General features: G+C 33.0%; 2 protein-coding genes across 5 annotated transcripts in view; one reads left to right on the top strand and one right to left on the bottom strand.

Annotated features, from left to right (window-relative positions):
- LOC111418068 (TBC1 domain family member 15-like) overlaps positions 1-14,747 on the top strand; it is a 245,047-nt gene that overhangs the window by 211,530 nt on the left and 18,770 nt on the right. The window lies entirely within an intron of this gene.
- Positions 1-14,747, bottom strand: part of LOC111418066 (dachshund family transcription factor) — a 198,862-nt gene that overhangs the window by 171,466 nt on the left and 12,649 nt on the right. For 3 of the 4 annotated variants that reach the window (XM_023050497.2, XM_023050498.2, XM_023050499.2), the window contains exons 3-4: positions 10,986-11,150; positions 9,496-10,919 (exon numbers count right to left, since the gene is read on the bottom strand). The exons of the other annotated variant lie outside the window; for it this stretch is intronic. In XM_023050497.2, coding sequence (XP_022906265.1) covers positions 9,496-10,166 — 671 coding nt within the window. In that variant the 5' untranslated portion in view covers positions 10,167-10,919; positions 10,986-11,150. The remainder of the gene's footprint in view (positions 1-9,495; positions 10,920-10,985; positions 11,151-14,747) is intronic. 4 annotated transcript variants of the gene reach the window in all.

Below are 14,747 nucleotides of genomic sequence, written 5' to 3'. Positions count from 1 at the left end.
CTCTCGTTTAACTGGAACTGGCAGGACGACGACGACGCGTGCCGGCTGTAAATCCGGCTCCTTCTTTTTATGGGCGGAATTCCGGAAACAGCCGGCAAAAACGACTCGTTTCTTTACTCGGTGAGCGGTGAGAAAGAGACGAGGTAATAAAAAACGTTTTGTCGGAACGCTTTGTTTCACGAATTAAATCGTTACGGGACGGATTTAATTTCGGTGAATCTTCAGTCTTCGTTTTGTTACGGTGCTAAAGTTCTTTTGTACTAGATTCCTAATGTGGGTATTAACTGTTGTTTAATTATCCGTCTTTTATTACTTGCTTCTTTTTTAAGAATTAAAATTTTAAATTTGAAATTCATCAAAAAGTTTTAAATTGGGTTGTTATTATTTTATGATCTACAACGTGTTAACAATCATCATTATTTTCTATCTTCTAAACCCAACCCATTTTACTTTTTTTAAAGCGTAATCTATAAGATAACATAAACGTGTAAAATTTGTTGCAAAACACCTCCTGTAACAATATATTTACACCCGGAATGTTATTAAGTGTATTTTGAGCATTAAGTGTAGTTTATTACAACACATTTCATGCATTAATCTATTATGTGTGTAGATTATTTGTAAAAATTACAAAATTTACAAAATTTACTAAATAAGTAAGTAATTGTACTAAATTGATTCCTTTAAGTCGAATAATATCATCTAATAACATTAATAATATCTGCTAAGTGATCAATTTTCTGACAAACATTGATTAGGCTTTTAATATGTATCAAGCACTTATCTACGACAGATTTAAGGTGTGTCTATACATAGTGCGGCAAGTGCGCAGCAGTACGAGTTGCGTTTTGAACTTTTTGCACAACACCATTCAAATCACATCTCAAAGCACCTGGCACCTGGTGAAATCTATTATCATTAATAGAAAAGTTTGTTTAAGACGTTCAGCTAAGATTTATTTGTTGTTAAACGATATAACTTCAAGTTTTCACACATAATAATATTAATATTTGGTCTAGAACAGACCTACTACCGAAGAAATGAGGTCCAGCATTTTAATACCTAATACAATAACAAAAAAAACTACAACATCTATAGGATTCCAATTGTGCAGATTTAAGTCTTATTGCAAAGTGGAGAAAAGATGGAGAAGATAAGATTGCAACTAACGATGATGTTGTGTTTAACGCAAGATTGGATTCACTCAATGTTGAGTGAGAAATGATTTTCCTATTGTTCTAATCCGCACCCATTCATATGTTAGTTGGCATTAGTTTTAATGTTAATTAAGGTCAAATTTTTGTATCAAATGTGTGAGAGGAAGATTCTTAATATTAGAAAAAAGAAGAAAATAGAAAGCAATAATCTGCAACTAGATCCCAATAAACAGATTGAGAAATAATTAAGATATCACAAGCTATAAATCATACAGCCCTATTATAGAGCCTTGATTTTCTCAAGCTTCAATCTGCATTCCTTCCTGTTCTTTGCTTATGTTGTCCAGTTTCGTACATATATCTTCTTGGCGTTCTCCGTCATACCATCTCTACTTTTAGTACCTATAGGTTCTGCCGTCTCAATCCGCCCACCTCTATAGTTGTCACTATATTCCTGTTTCCAGTTGATTCATACGCATTATGTAGTATATTCGGCCTAGTACCTTTCTTTCGAATGTGGCTAGCATAAATTCAACTATTTTTGTTACGATCCACGCTTCGGAACACTATACCAAAATGGGTATTATAAGTTAGGATCTTTTTGCTTCGGGAATAACATCAATCTAGTAAAGATTAAAATGTCTATGCACAAAATTTAAAATCCAAATAGGAAAACCTAAGATATCGGGTTCGACCATAACATTAATGCAAAACTAACAGCAGTTTGTTGCCTAACTATATGATTTGATGTACTATAATCAAAGAATCAAAATTCTGCAGTAACTAAGCAGGGGTGAAAATATTATTTATTGTATGAAGAGGATAGAAAAATGATATTGAAACATTTTTGGAATGAAAAGAAACTCTTTGTGATTACAGAGACAGAAAAGATTTAGGAGAATCAAAATGGGTGAATAGTTCCATTTTCTATTAACTTCCAAATAACAACTCTATAATAAGAATTCGTGTCACAATAAATCAAATGAGTATGATTGCAGTCCACAATACAATTTTTAGCTTCATTTTATTGACTGCCAAAATGTACATGACATCTAAAAATATAACTGAAATGCAGTTAAACCTTAGTTAACATACTACGTAGAAGGCCAGAACTTTATCAGTCAAAATACTAGTGACTAACTTGCGTGTACAATCCATATGGATTGTATTTAATTCAATATATATTTGGGTGTATCACTTGATAAGACAATACTACTTAGTGTATGCTACAAGATAAATAGAGCCATTAACAAAGAGTAATTGAAGAGTTATCATAATTTACAATCAGAAGTTAAAAACGTATATAGAATGATGCTATGGTTAAAAATTATATCCTAAGAATCACATTTAAATACGGAAAATGGAAATTAGGCGTAGGTTTGAGTAAAATCAAAACGTACGAAAGTCCTAATAACGCAACAAACAAAGTGCCAGAATAAAATTGACTAAAACAAGCAGTCAAAAAACATTAATAGCAAAACTTTTTTCTGGATTCCTTAATCAAATGGCAATTGAGATCGCTGAGATCCTGGTAATCAGTTATAATGTTGCTGTATGATATATCTCTATGAAAAATATTTTCATATAAATGGCTACTTTGCATAAAAGACTGATGTCTATAATGTTAAACCTGCGTCATTATGCTCAACTACGATACAGTTCATTTCAAGTTATGATACCTTTGATTTTAGATACTTGTAGGTTATACCAACCTAGATCTTGTAGACTAAGATCAAAATAAAATAGGTGTTGATGTCTATCAAATAGGAAACCCCACTTTTTAGAGGTTGGGTTGGGTGAGACAAGATCTTGATCAGTTTATTAGTTACATCTGAAATAATCGTGCATTAAGCACAAGTTCAAAACAACGTATAACTAACAAAAAATTATAGTCTGCTTGAGATAATTCATTATCTTTCTCGACTCCTAGTCGCGTGGACAATTTACGCACCTAACTTTTCTATATCAACAAGCACCATCTGTTATAATCTATTATCATTAAAGAAAATCTACTTCAGTTTTTATTTATATATTAATGCTTCGCGCATTAGTGTAAGTATATTTTATAGAACAGATTTTAAACGACTTGATTTCTTTACTAGACCTAGAACCAGAACCATTCAGGTTTAGCTATGCGTCTCTTAAGACGGCTAAACATGAATCTAAACATAGTTCTAGGTCAAATATTAGTTTTAGTGATAGTGCTAGGTAGCGATAGTTAGCATCAGATATTACTGTGTGTAGTTTTAATTGTTATTAAGCGTTAGATTGTGGTATATTTTTATTGGACGAAAAGTAGAACTAACACTAGACAGCCGAAAACTCAGGGTTGTCATAAGGACGTCACCTATTTCCAAGCAAATTTTTTCCTTTGCAAAACTACCCAATACCTGTACTATTAAGCTATGTTACATTTTATGTGGGACACTGCAAGTGCATAGTAGTTTCGTAAATATGGTTATTGCATCTTGTTAGATCTTAACTTGAAAAGTGTTATTTGGAAAATGGTGATGTAGTGATAATCTCTATCTCTATTTTTGAAAGAAACTTATAGGATAGCAGTTTTGATAAAAATTATTTTTAATAAATTTTTCTGTAAACAATTTGAATACTTCTTTGGTAGAAAAACAAAGATGTAATAAAAAAAAATGATGTTGTGGTATTCAACGTAGGAATTTAATCTGTAACTTTTACTTTTCTAATAGCCCTCGTCTGTTATACGTTGATGTGCGCTTTTCACCACAAGTTTAATCGAAAAAGTGACTACGACGAGAATCAAAATAAATAAAACAGGAAGGTTTCGTATACCGCGGAGTTTCGCCCGCGCTCGCCGTTGTCGGTTTTATTGAATAATTGAATAACCACGCGAGGGTTACAAAGTCAGGGAAAAAACGGACGTCTAGGGAAATAAGCGACGTAATTAAAAAGAAAAAGAAGCGATTAAAAACGGGTCCGAGACAGATAGCCCAACGACGCTTCGGCATTTTAATAATTCACTTATATTCGCGAAAAGCAATCATAGTTGGCGCGCGAGTTTATATTATATTTTAAATGGGCCTTTTTGTTCATATTGTCCACCGGAAATTGCCTTACCCCAACTGTACGATTGTCCTAGAAGCGCGGTGAATGCGCCCGGCTAAATGAGTTCCATTTAACCGGTTACGTTGCTCTTAAGATGAAAAAATTCCAGAAACATTTACGACGGACGAGGGCGCGCCCCCGACGCTTAAATAGTCCCCCCTTTTCGCGGCTTTTGTTCGACGTGTACTTCGTTTTCCGTTTCTTTACAATTCCGCATCAACCCTCCCACTTTTATACTTATTTTATTTTTCATAACCCACCCGAAGGTAGCCTCTTTTTTACGATCGTCTTTGTATTGATTTTAATCTTACAATGTATCGAATGAACCAAAACCCAAACCGTTAAAATTTATAAATCTTTTGACATTTATTTTCTATAAATCAAATTAAGTAAATATTTTTATTTTTGATTTCAAATACCTCTTAGTTGGTATTTAAAGTATTTCGTTTGTGTTTGTTCGTGCCATGGCATGCAATAAAACAATCGGATATTCGAACAAGGAACAATGCCGTGCCGTTTCGTCCCCACGAACCAACGTAGTAGACACTTACGATGGCAATCGGAATAATTATAAACGTAATAAAACAAGGGGGTAACTCGAGTGCGAGTCTCTCTTCCCCTTAACGAGAATTTATGCACGCATCCCCTTTCCGTTTCGCCTTCACTTTTAAAGTAGAGGGTTTAATTCATATCGATCGACGAATATTATTTAAGTAGATATATTGCGGTCGAGATAGCACGTTTTATACTATTTATTGGTGTAAACGTTTGATTCGTGGGCACGTTTAAAATTTCTAATAAGTTTATTAGAACCGTGTGCCCTGCTATCATCGCGTCGCCTAACTGTACCTAATTGGGCAATTATTTATTCTACATTTTCTTCGTCTCGGGCGTTGAAAGTAATTGGTGTGAACCGGAATTTTAACCAACTCCCAAAAAAATTTGTTTCGTTTCATTCATAAATAGTAAGATATTCTTATTCAAAAAATTAAATGTAAAAATCAACATAAATAATATTTAACACATTCATTCTAAAAAAATTTTTAAGCAACATAATTTTTTCCATTGTTCATGTCCAAAGAGCTTTTTGTTAACTGTATCACCAAAAGATAACTTGTATTTATCATTACTAGTCATTGTTTCTTTATGTTGTTATACTGCGAAAAGAGTGGGAAGAATGCAGCAGTTAGCAAAAATTGCACTAGATGAGGAAGAAGTCATAACAGTGCAACGAACACTTTAGAATGAAGTTTTCATAAAGATGCATCGAGTACTAATTCTATTCAGAAGTAGTATAGGAATTTAAAGGTAAGGATGTCTTTGTTATGGGAAATCAACGAGTTTTTTTCCAGTTAGTGAACAAAAGATATGGACGTGAAAAGCCAGCAGAAAGCTGAACATATCACAAACAACCGTTTGAAAGATCTTACGGAAATGATTAAAGCAAAAGCCCTTTGTAATTACTACAAAACCACAAAGTCAGTATAGATGCGCATAATCTTTTTGAAAAATTTGTTTTCAGTGGCGAAACTAATTAATGGCAAATGGGGGTGGTATGTTTGTGACTAAAACTTATGAAATTATGTGGCTTGCACAATTACAATTCAAAGTTTCTGGCACCTATTTCTTTTCTGTGATAACACTATTATAAAGAAATGAAAAGTCTTCAAAAGACAGATCTTGCCCAAAATATATGGACTGGAATGTGGAAAATAAAAATGAACCACGATTTGGATCGTATCGTGTATGGTGCAGACATAGTACGACACATAAAAGCACAGAGAATAGCAAAGCTGATATAACTGGGAAGAATGCAGGGAAACAGAGGAGTGAAGATAATTGTGGAATTGATGCTACATCGATCGAGATCTACGCAACGATGGAAGGATGATCTGATGACTTTATTGTGAAGCAAGCCAAACCAAACTATTTCCAACTATTAGCCTAATAATGAATTATTTTCCAACCGAACCCAATAATATTAATATCTTAGCAACAATTAATGGGGGATTAGTTAAAAAAAAGTCATAATAATTTTGTTTGTATAAATTTAGTAACTATTTTTGACTGATATATGAAACCAATATGTATTGGACAAAAAAAATCAAAACGAAGAATAACCTTATTTTGACATATTAATACTTGCTATTTCAAAATACATTTAGCTAAGATATCTTGGTAAGTGCTGTACCATACGTTTCACACTTTGTGGATAAATATCTCCTTATAGCTCCAGTGATCATAATAAATTGCGCAAAAATTCGTAGAATGCAGCTTTAGAATGCAATTTTTAAAAAGCAGATCATAATTCATCTATAAAGTGAAAATTTAGTCAAAAAATCAGATTTAATTCTAACTCATATATATTTGAAACTAAAACTTGCAACTAAAATTACACTTGCTTAATTTTGTACAAATCCACTGATAATCAATTAATATGTCAAATAATCATCAAGACATGATGGCACAAAACGTTAATAAACTTATTTCCTGATACAAGCAAGATGCGTGCATGAAATACTTGCAAATTAATAAATACAACATAACTATAAATTTAGACAACCGCAAATTTTTGCACGAAGCATTAAATATAAGCTTTAATGATCTTTTTTTCGGTAAGAAACCTTGCACAGAAAGAAACCTATATTCGTCCCATTATATAAATAACGTTACGTTCAAATCTTAAAGTTTGTTTCAAAATGTCACGATTTAAATTTACACTTTTTATTACTTTATGATGATTATTTTGGCAGGTTAGAAGTAAAATCAGAAACTTTTGCAAATAACGGCTAGAATAACGACATGATTTATTTTGGGTGAGATGCCACATAGTATAATGAATGACTTCATTCATGAAAAATGAAATAACATATGTTGAAATCAAAAAATATTAATTAGTTGAATTTGCATACAACTGGACACACATTTATCAGTAACAAAAGCATCTAGTCAATCCAAGTCTTGATTTTCTTCGGATATTGTATGAAATGTTGGAAGGAAATCTAATTAATCAGCCAGGTTCAATTTACAACATGAATGAAACTGGCCTTCAACTAAATAACAATGTGGGGTAATTGCTAAAATGTGATTAAGTAATGTGTCTATCATAACAAGACGGAGGAAGAATAGAAAATAACTGTTAATAAAGAGTTTTTAAATCATAAAAAGAATTCCATATGATAGAAAATCTAATTAAAACAATATACAATATTGTGCTATCTCTTTCTGAATAATTGGGACAGATGGGAAACAACGCATTTTCTTAAAAGACAGCATTTATTATTAATTCCATAAATTTTTCAGTTTTTGAAATACCTTTAAGTTATTATCAACCTCACAGTCCTAACCATCTTACAATGAAAATAACAAATTATAGGGATAATAATCTCAACAACATTCACAAATTCTTAGATCTAATGTAGCTCGTCCAAACACTCTTCTGATTATTAGAAAAGATAAAGAAATAATCTATAAGTGAACAATCGAAATCCAAACACAAATTATGTAAGTATTGTGACTAAGTTTATCCACACCTACAGCAAAGGTCAAGAGTTTGTTATAAAAAACAGGATGAGATCTGTCCTAATTCAAAAACAAGTAATTATGATTGAAATAAACTTGATAAGCAGTGAAGCTCACAGTTTCACTGAAGTAATAAAAATAAACCAAGAGTAATCAAAACATCATCACACTAACAAGAGATGATTCAGTTCCTAAGATATCAAAAACAACTCGAAGAAGCAGTAACTAAAGTGTCAGGTGAGTTTGATGAGTGATACTTGGTTAAAAATAAGCCATCATTCGACACTTATAAGTATGTCAACAACGGCACTGAAACTTACAACACTTGTACTTACACTGTACAAATGGTGGGAAGTCAAATAATTAATAAAGCTGCCGTTATCTTGGTTACAATAATGTTTAAGTTAGTTATATTTGAGACTTTTTTAATTAATCAAACAAAAAAATTTCAAAGAAACGAGTTTTTGTTTCAAATAAAATCTAAAAAAATCTTATATATTTTTGAAACTAAAAATAACAAGCGCACACACACCATGCTGATATTATTATTACTGCCAAAATGATTTATAGCGGCGCGAGGTGCGTCGAGAATGTTTTGGAATTGCTAATTTACCTTTAGCTATTTCGAAATGCAATTTCCGCACGCACTGGGCGTTGTGGTTATTGCACACACTGAGTGCATTACTCCAACTATTCCCTACTTTAATAGTTCTCTTCGAGACTTGTAGAAAATTGAAACCAATATGGGTCAAATAAAAATAAAATAAAAGATTTTTTTTTATTTTTTAACTATGCTTGTTTATAACAGTATCAAAGGGAAAAGTTATGCTGACGTAAGAACTATTCCACGCAAATAAGTCGTTAGGCTGCGTTTGAAATAAACGCGGGCGCACGATCCGTTGAGAATGGAAACTATGCTACAACTCTATAAATTATCTACGGTGACGTTTCGCGCTTTTATCTTTCGCATTTAATCAAAACTAAACAATCTCTTGGTTAAGTTATCTTACACTTAACACGTTTTAATAGAGAAAATAACATTTATTTCAAAAATTTCTCTAGAGATAAAATTAAAATTGTTTCTATAAATATAATTGCAAAAAGATGATTTTTTCCACATAAACCACATCTATTTTTGCTTCATCCTTTCCATAATTACTTCCCTTTCATAAACACAAAAGCAAATAAAAAACAGAAAAAATGCACTGTATATGCAAAGAGTGGAGATTAAAGCAAAAAAACAAGACTATAAAACTACAGGTAATTATTAAGGTTACTTTGAATCAAGATTTTTACAAAAAAAATTATTTGATTAAAAACATGAACCTGTCAGAATGATGTTTTTTTGGTTTACTCTTCCGTTATAAAGAAAATGTAGAAATTAAATCGATTGCAAAGAGAATTTTTTAGTGCAAAAAAATTCTGCCTTTCCTTGTTATTCTGGTTAAGTATCAGAAAATGGAGTAAAACAAGCAAACAAAACTGAGTAAAATAAATATAAAATTGACGTCAAGTTATTGCAAAGAGAATTCCTTATAATAATATACATGAAATCTAAATCGAAGCGAAGCTACTCACCAAACATCAAATATCCAAATAATATTTGCCGTAGCAACAACTTTTGATGAAAGATATTATTTTTTTGAAACTACCTCAAGAAGAATTTTGAAAATAATTCAGGACTTGATGGATAACCATAAAAAAACTTAAACTATAATTTAAATCGAACACGTACCTGGCAGTCGTACAATCCTTGTACAACGTATCGAAGTCTTTACAACTAAGCAATTTGCATCTGTTGACACCGGGTTGTATTGCGCCGAGTCCTCTCAAAATTCTGACTTGTTCAACGTTACACACCAAAGGAACAATATCAAGCCGTTTCAACTTGGTGTAAACGGTGTGCAATCCACCGACGAGGTGTTTCAAAAAGAGTTCGAAAGCCTGCGGCAAACACAGCATAGTATCGCCGGCGATAATGAAGGCCGCGACCTTCTGGCCACGATAATCAACCAGTTTACACTCGTTTGCTGTTGGATCCGACGTGGAAATTGGCGGTGGGCTATTATAAGACCTGGGGGGAGCATGGTGGGCCATTAGGTCTAAAGGGCTGTGGAGCACACCTAAGGTGTTGAGAAGTCCAAGTCCTGGGGGATGTAAATGGCTCAAACCCATGGTTCTTACTAAACCGGCGGTTGAAACGGGTGGTGGACTCAATGGGTGAGCCATGGACATCGGTGGTCCTAACGGGGACGCTTGTCTGGGTGAGTGCACTTGGTTATTGTGGTTGTTGGAAGAGATGTTGTTATTGTTGTTTATAACTGGTGATGTTGGTGGTTTGATGGCAACGGCTGGTGAAGTAGATGACGCGTGGCTACTATGATCACTGTCCATCGTAGTGTCCATTATACACCGAAAAAACTATAGGGGAGGAAAACCGCGTCGCGAACGGAAGAACCGCCGTTTGGAACCGCGAGCACAATTAACCTGAGAGCGACCAAAACCGAGACAGTCCAACTGCAACTGTACGAGGAGTGACTCCGCGCGGATACGTTTACGAATCAACTGTCTCTCTCGCGAATTGGGTTTGGCTGTGTAAAACGGGCGGGGCAACACAACCGGAGCCCTCGGCGGATACGAATGTAATAAATAAAAACATTTGGAAAAACTCCTGCAAGTGGCCCGAGGGCGGTATCCGTTTGAAACCACTCCCAACGAACATTATTGGGCCTCCATAGTCCCGACGCGGCTGCGATTCGTGCCCCACCGCTGTCGTCTTGGGACCGTACCGCTCCCCTTCCAGCTACCGAAAGAAACGTTGTTTCTTTGTTGGGCGGGTAGAAGAAGAGAGGAAAGAGAAGTTGAAATATGAGCTGTGGCGTATTGATAAAAGAATGTCACCGGCCTGTCGGTACAGTAGAAGGAATCAATACCGGCGTTCATGGAAGAGGGAAGAGGTGCACGCCGTTTTATTTTCGCTTTTAGACCGAGAGGGCGTCCTTACGTAACGAAATTCGGAGGCGGCCGCCGCCGAATCCCTACCACCACCATCCACGGCCTAATACGATTATAAATTTCGAAGGAAACCGTATTGGGACGATCGAATTTTTGGTCGACTATAGGAATTTCATCTCTCATTTCATCTTCTCCTTCTTCTTACTTAAATTGTAGAATAACAAATCTTAATACATAACAATTAAAGAAAATTTACTCAATAGTACTTACAACTGGTGAGTCCACGTTTTAGGTTGAGTCACTTTCTATGCTTGATCAACTTTTCAATCAATATTTATACATGGCAAAAATGTTGTTAAGTCTCCACCAGCTGTATACTAATCAAGTATTAAAACCAGTATAAATCCTTAAAACGATCTTCAATAAATTTGCAGTCTGAAATCCAATACATAACGTTGCATCAATATGGTATCAATGTAGCGCCTCGACCACAAAGGACCTTAGCTTAATTAAATTATACATTTTTTGACATAATTTTAAATCGATGTTATTAATGTAGCTTATCACTTTGACACCGACCAGCTTATTCAGTTTTAAATGTTTTGAAGATAATATTTTGTACACTGGGCCTAGATGGTTTACATCCATCATTGATGCTTCAAGAATGTATGCAAGACTTCGAACTACAAAATAATTTTAAAAAAATTGAATCACCGGAAAAATTCTGAGGAACGCAACATTCAAGAAATCGACCACCAAACAAAGATAGTATCATTGCTTGAAAGTTACTGGGAATAAACTACTAGAAATAAAGGGCAAAGATAAAATTACAAGTTGCAGAAGCAAATACCAACCCCATCCTCTCCCAAATAATGAAGACCGATAATATGTCTCAACTAACAAAGGATTTATGATGAGGACAGATTCTAAAATATATTCCACAGCGATATCAAAATACTATACTACACATATCAAGTACTTTCAACAAAGCTCAATTATATGTAAGATTACCTAACAGTGCATATAATCAAAATATATTTACCAATCTTATTTTCGGTTGGACAACTTCTATAGGAACTTGCAGAAATGCAAAATAAGCTTAATTCGGTTTCTAAAGAAGCATAAAGCAAGTCATTATAAGCGTACTATTGCGTAAACGTTATTTTAATACGCAGTGAAACCCAACCCATTTGTAGAGTATTAGAGAAGATGATTTCTGAATGAGAAAATGCAATAAGAAAACTTGAAGAAATGCACATGGTATGCCAGAAATCGCCTCGTTGATGTTATTGTTTCCATATCAGCCCTTAGAACTTTACGTATGACATAAACACCATCTTTGTCTTACGATTTCGACAGCTTCTTTCCGAAATAATCTGAAATTTCCCTCTTTTCTAGTTTGTAAGATACTGCTTCTTTCAAACTCTCATATTTCTAAAAGTTCCAATGGAGTCTATGTAATAAATACTCAAAAACTTTCTGAATATGCCTTTTATATGTTCCCAGCTTGTCATTATTGTGATAAATAAAATGAGATTTTTTGGTGTTGTAAGTGTATATAGACAAAAAAATGCCTGGCAAAAACTCGTCAATAGACGAAGTAGTGGAGTAAATGAAATCCAATGATGATTAGTGCCGAGATCAAAAATTTATTCTTGTTGGTTACCCTTAGAGAAAATATACTATTGCCACAATAATGATTGCTTTCAGTGATAAAATCAATAAAAGAAAAGTAAAGTCCGACTTCAAGTAAGTTAAAAGGGGATAATATATGAATATGACAAAGTTTGAGCTTGTATCAATACTGGACAAACAACCTAATTTCATCGATTTCATCAATAATCTCACTCCTATACCAGAATTTAATACTTATAGAACACTTATTAGAACGTATTAGAACATTTAGCCAAAAGCTACTACAACTAAAACATTGAATTGAGGTTCCAGCAGACTCTAAGGCACAAAAACAGCGGTGTTTAACGATAGTTGCTAAACCGTTTGAGAAGTGCTTTATACAAAAGTTGTTTGACTCACCACTTTCTATTACATAACATTATTTTCGCTTATACAGGATGTTCCATTTAAGCGTAACGAAGAGTATGTAGATTTTTTTAAATGGAACACCCTGTCTATTTTATCATGTTATGAATAAAATTAAATTTGTTTATGCAACCGTACATGTTACTAATTCATAGCTTTCATAGTTCCTGAGATATTCAATTGTTTTTCCAAAATGTGTCCATTGCAGGATCTTTTTAAAAACGATGTAAAAACGAGATTTTTCCCAATTTTGCCTTTAAACTATGTCAGATAATAGTCAAAGCTAGTGGGTAAATGATAGTATCCAAAGATATTAGATATGCTATACGACATGTTCATAAAACTTAGGTACTTTTGATGTTTTTCAAATGGCTTTTTCATAAGTTTTTTAAATGGAACACAATGTATGTTGTGTGCTGGTTGAATTGCCCATCAAGTTACCTTTAATTAATGATAAGTATGTCATATATCTAAGTTTAGTACTTTTCCTGATATTTAGAATTTAAAGAATAATGTGTAATAAAATATGCGTTATTGTACTTAATTCTGTCTATTTTTATCAGTTTTTTTTGCTCTTCTTTGATTAATATTTTATAATGTAAAATAATTTTGCTGCCATATACCAGATTTTAATGCAACTTGGTACTTTATGAGATTAAAAAGATGTAAGAAATAAAATATGCAATTGTTCTGCCATATAATTTACGACTTTAGAGAAAATAAGATGTACATGTTAAGAGATACCTCAAGATCTTTTAAACAGCGCATTAATGCTTGTAGAAGAGAAAATGGGCGGCATTTTGAAGAACTTCTAAATATTAATTAAATTAATACCTTACTACTTGTTGAGCAACGTTTAGTAATTGTTTATAGTTTGTTGCTGCATTTCCTTCAAATAATTTACTAATTAAAAAAGGGATTTATTGTTCTGCCATTTGTATTTTTGATGTATTTTTATCACGTTTTGATTATTTATTTATTAAAGTTTTTTTTTAATTGTATTTTATATAATATTACTGATTTGCAAATGACAGACAAACAAAAATGAAAAAACAAAAAAAGGGACAAAAAAGGACAGAATATATTACATTCTGTCACTTTTTTAAGTACAATAATGATATTTTAGTACACATTTTTCTGTAAATTCTAAATATCAGGAAAATTATTAAGCTTAGACATACTTATCATAAATTAAAGGGAACTTGATGAGCAATTCAACTAGCACACAATATACAGGGTGTTCCATTTAAATAACCTATGAAAAAGCCATTTGAAAAACATTAAAAGTACTAAGCTTCATAAACAATCTGTATAGTGTATCTAATATCTTAGAATACTGTCATCCACCTACTGACTTTCACTATTGTCTGACGTAGTTTCAAGGCAAAAGCAGAAAAAATTTCGTTTTTACATCGTTTTCAAAAAGATCCTGTAACAGGTACATTTTGGAAGAACAATTGAATATCTCAGGAACTATGAACGCTGTGAAATAGTAACATATACGATTGTATAAACAAATTTAGTTGTATTCATAATATGATCAAATATACAGAGTGTTCCATTTAAATAAATTTACGTACTCTCCGTTACGCTTAAATGGAACATTCTGTACAAGTGAAAATAATTTTACGTAATAGAAAGTTGTGAGTCAAACAGCTTTTGTATAAAATATTTGTTTGCTTTTCAAATGGCTTAGTAACTATCGACCGCCGGGATACTAATAACTCACCCTGTATTTGCCAAATTTATTTCTTGAATTGGTTTGGAATTCAGGAGTACTCTTTTGGTAAATTGCAAAGATGATAACACCTCATAGGAAGTTTTGACAGATTATGATATCTCATCTATAGATATTTTTATTCTTGACCACACAACACTTTATCTGAAACAGAGAAAGCTCCTTATGCTAACGTAACTACATTGTTTAGTTGACTCAATAAATCAAATCCTATAAGATGGTATATAAGATACTTGTACATTTCGAAATCTAAT

The sequence above is a fragment of the Onthophagus taurus genome, chromosome 11, assembly GCF_036711975.1.
Source record: "Onthophagus taurus isolate NC chromosome 11, IU_Otau_3.0, whole genome shotgun sequence".
Classification (NCBI taxonomy): domain Eukaryota; kingdom Metazoa; phylum Arthropoda; class Insecta; order Coleoptera; family Scarabaeidae; genus Onthophagus; species Onthophagus taurus.
Note: the sequence above shows the minus strand (reverse complement) of the source record. Positions and strands in the feature narration are given on the sequence as shown.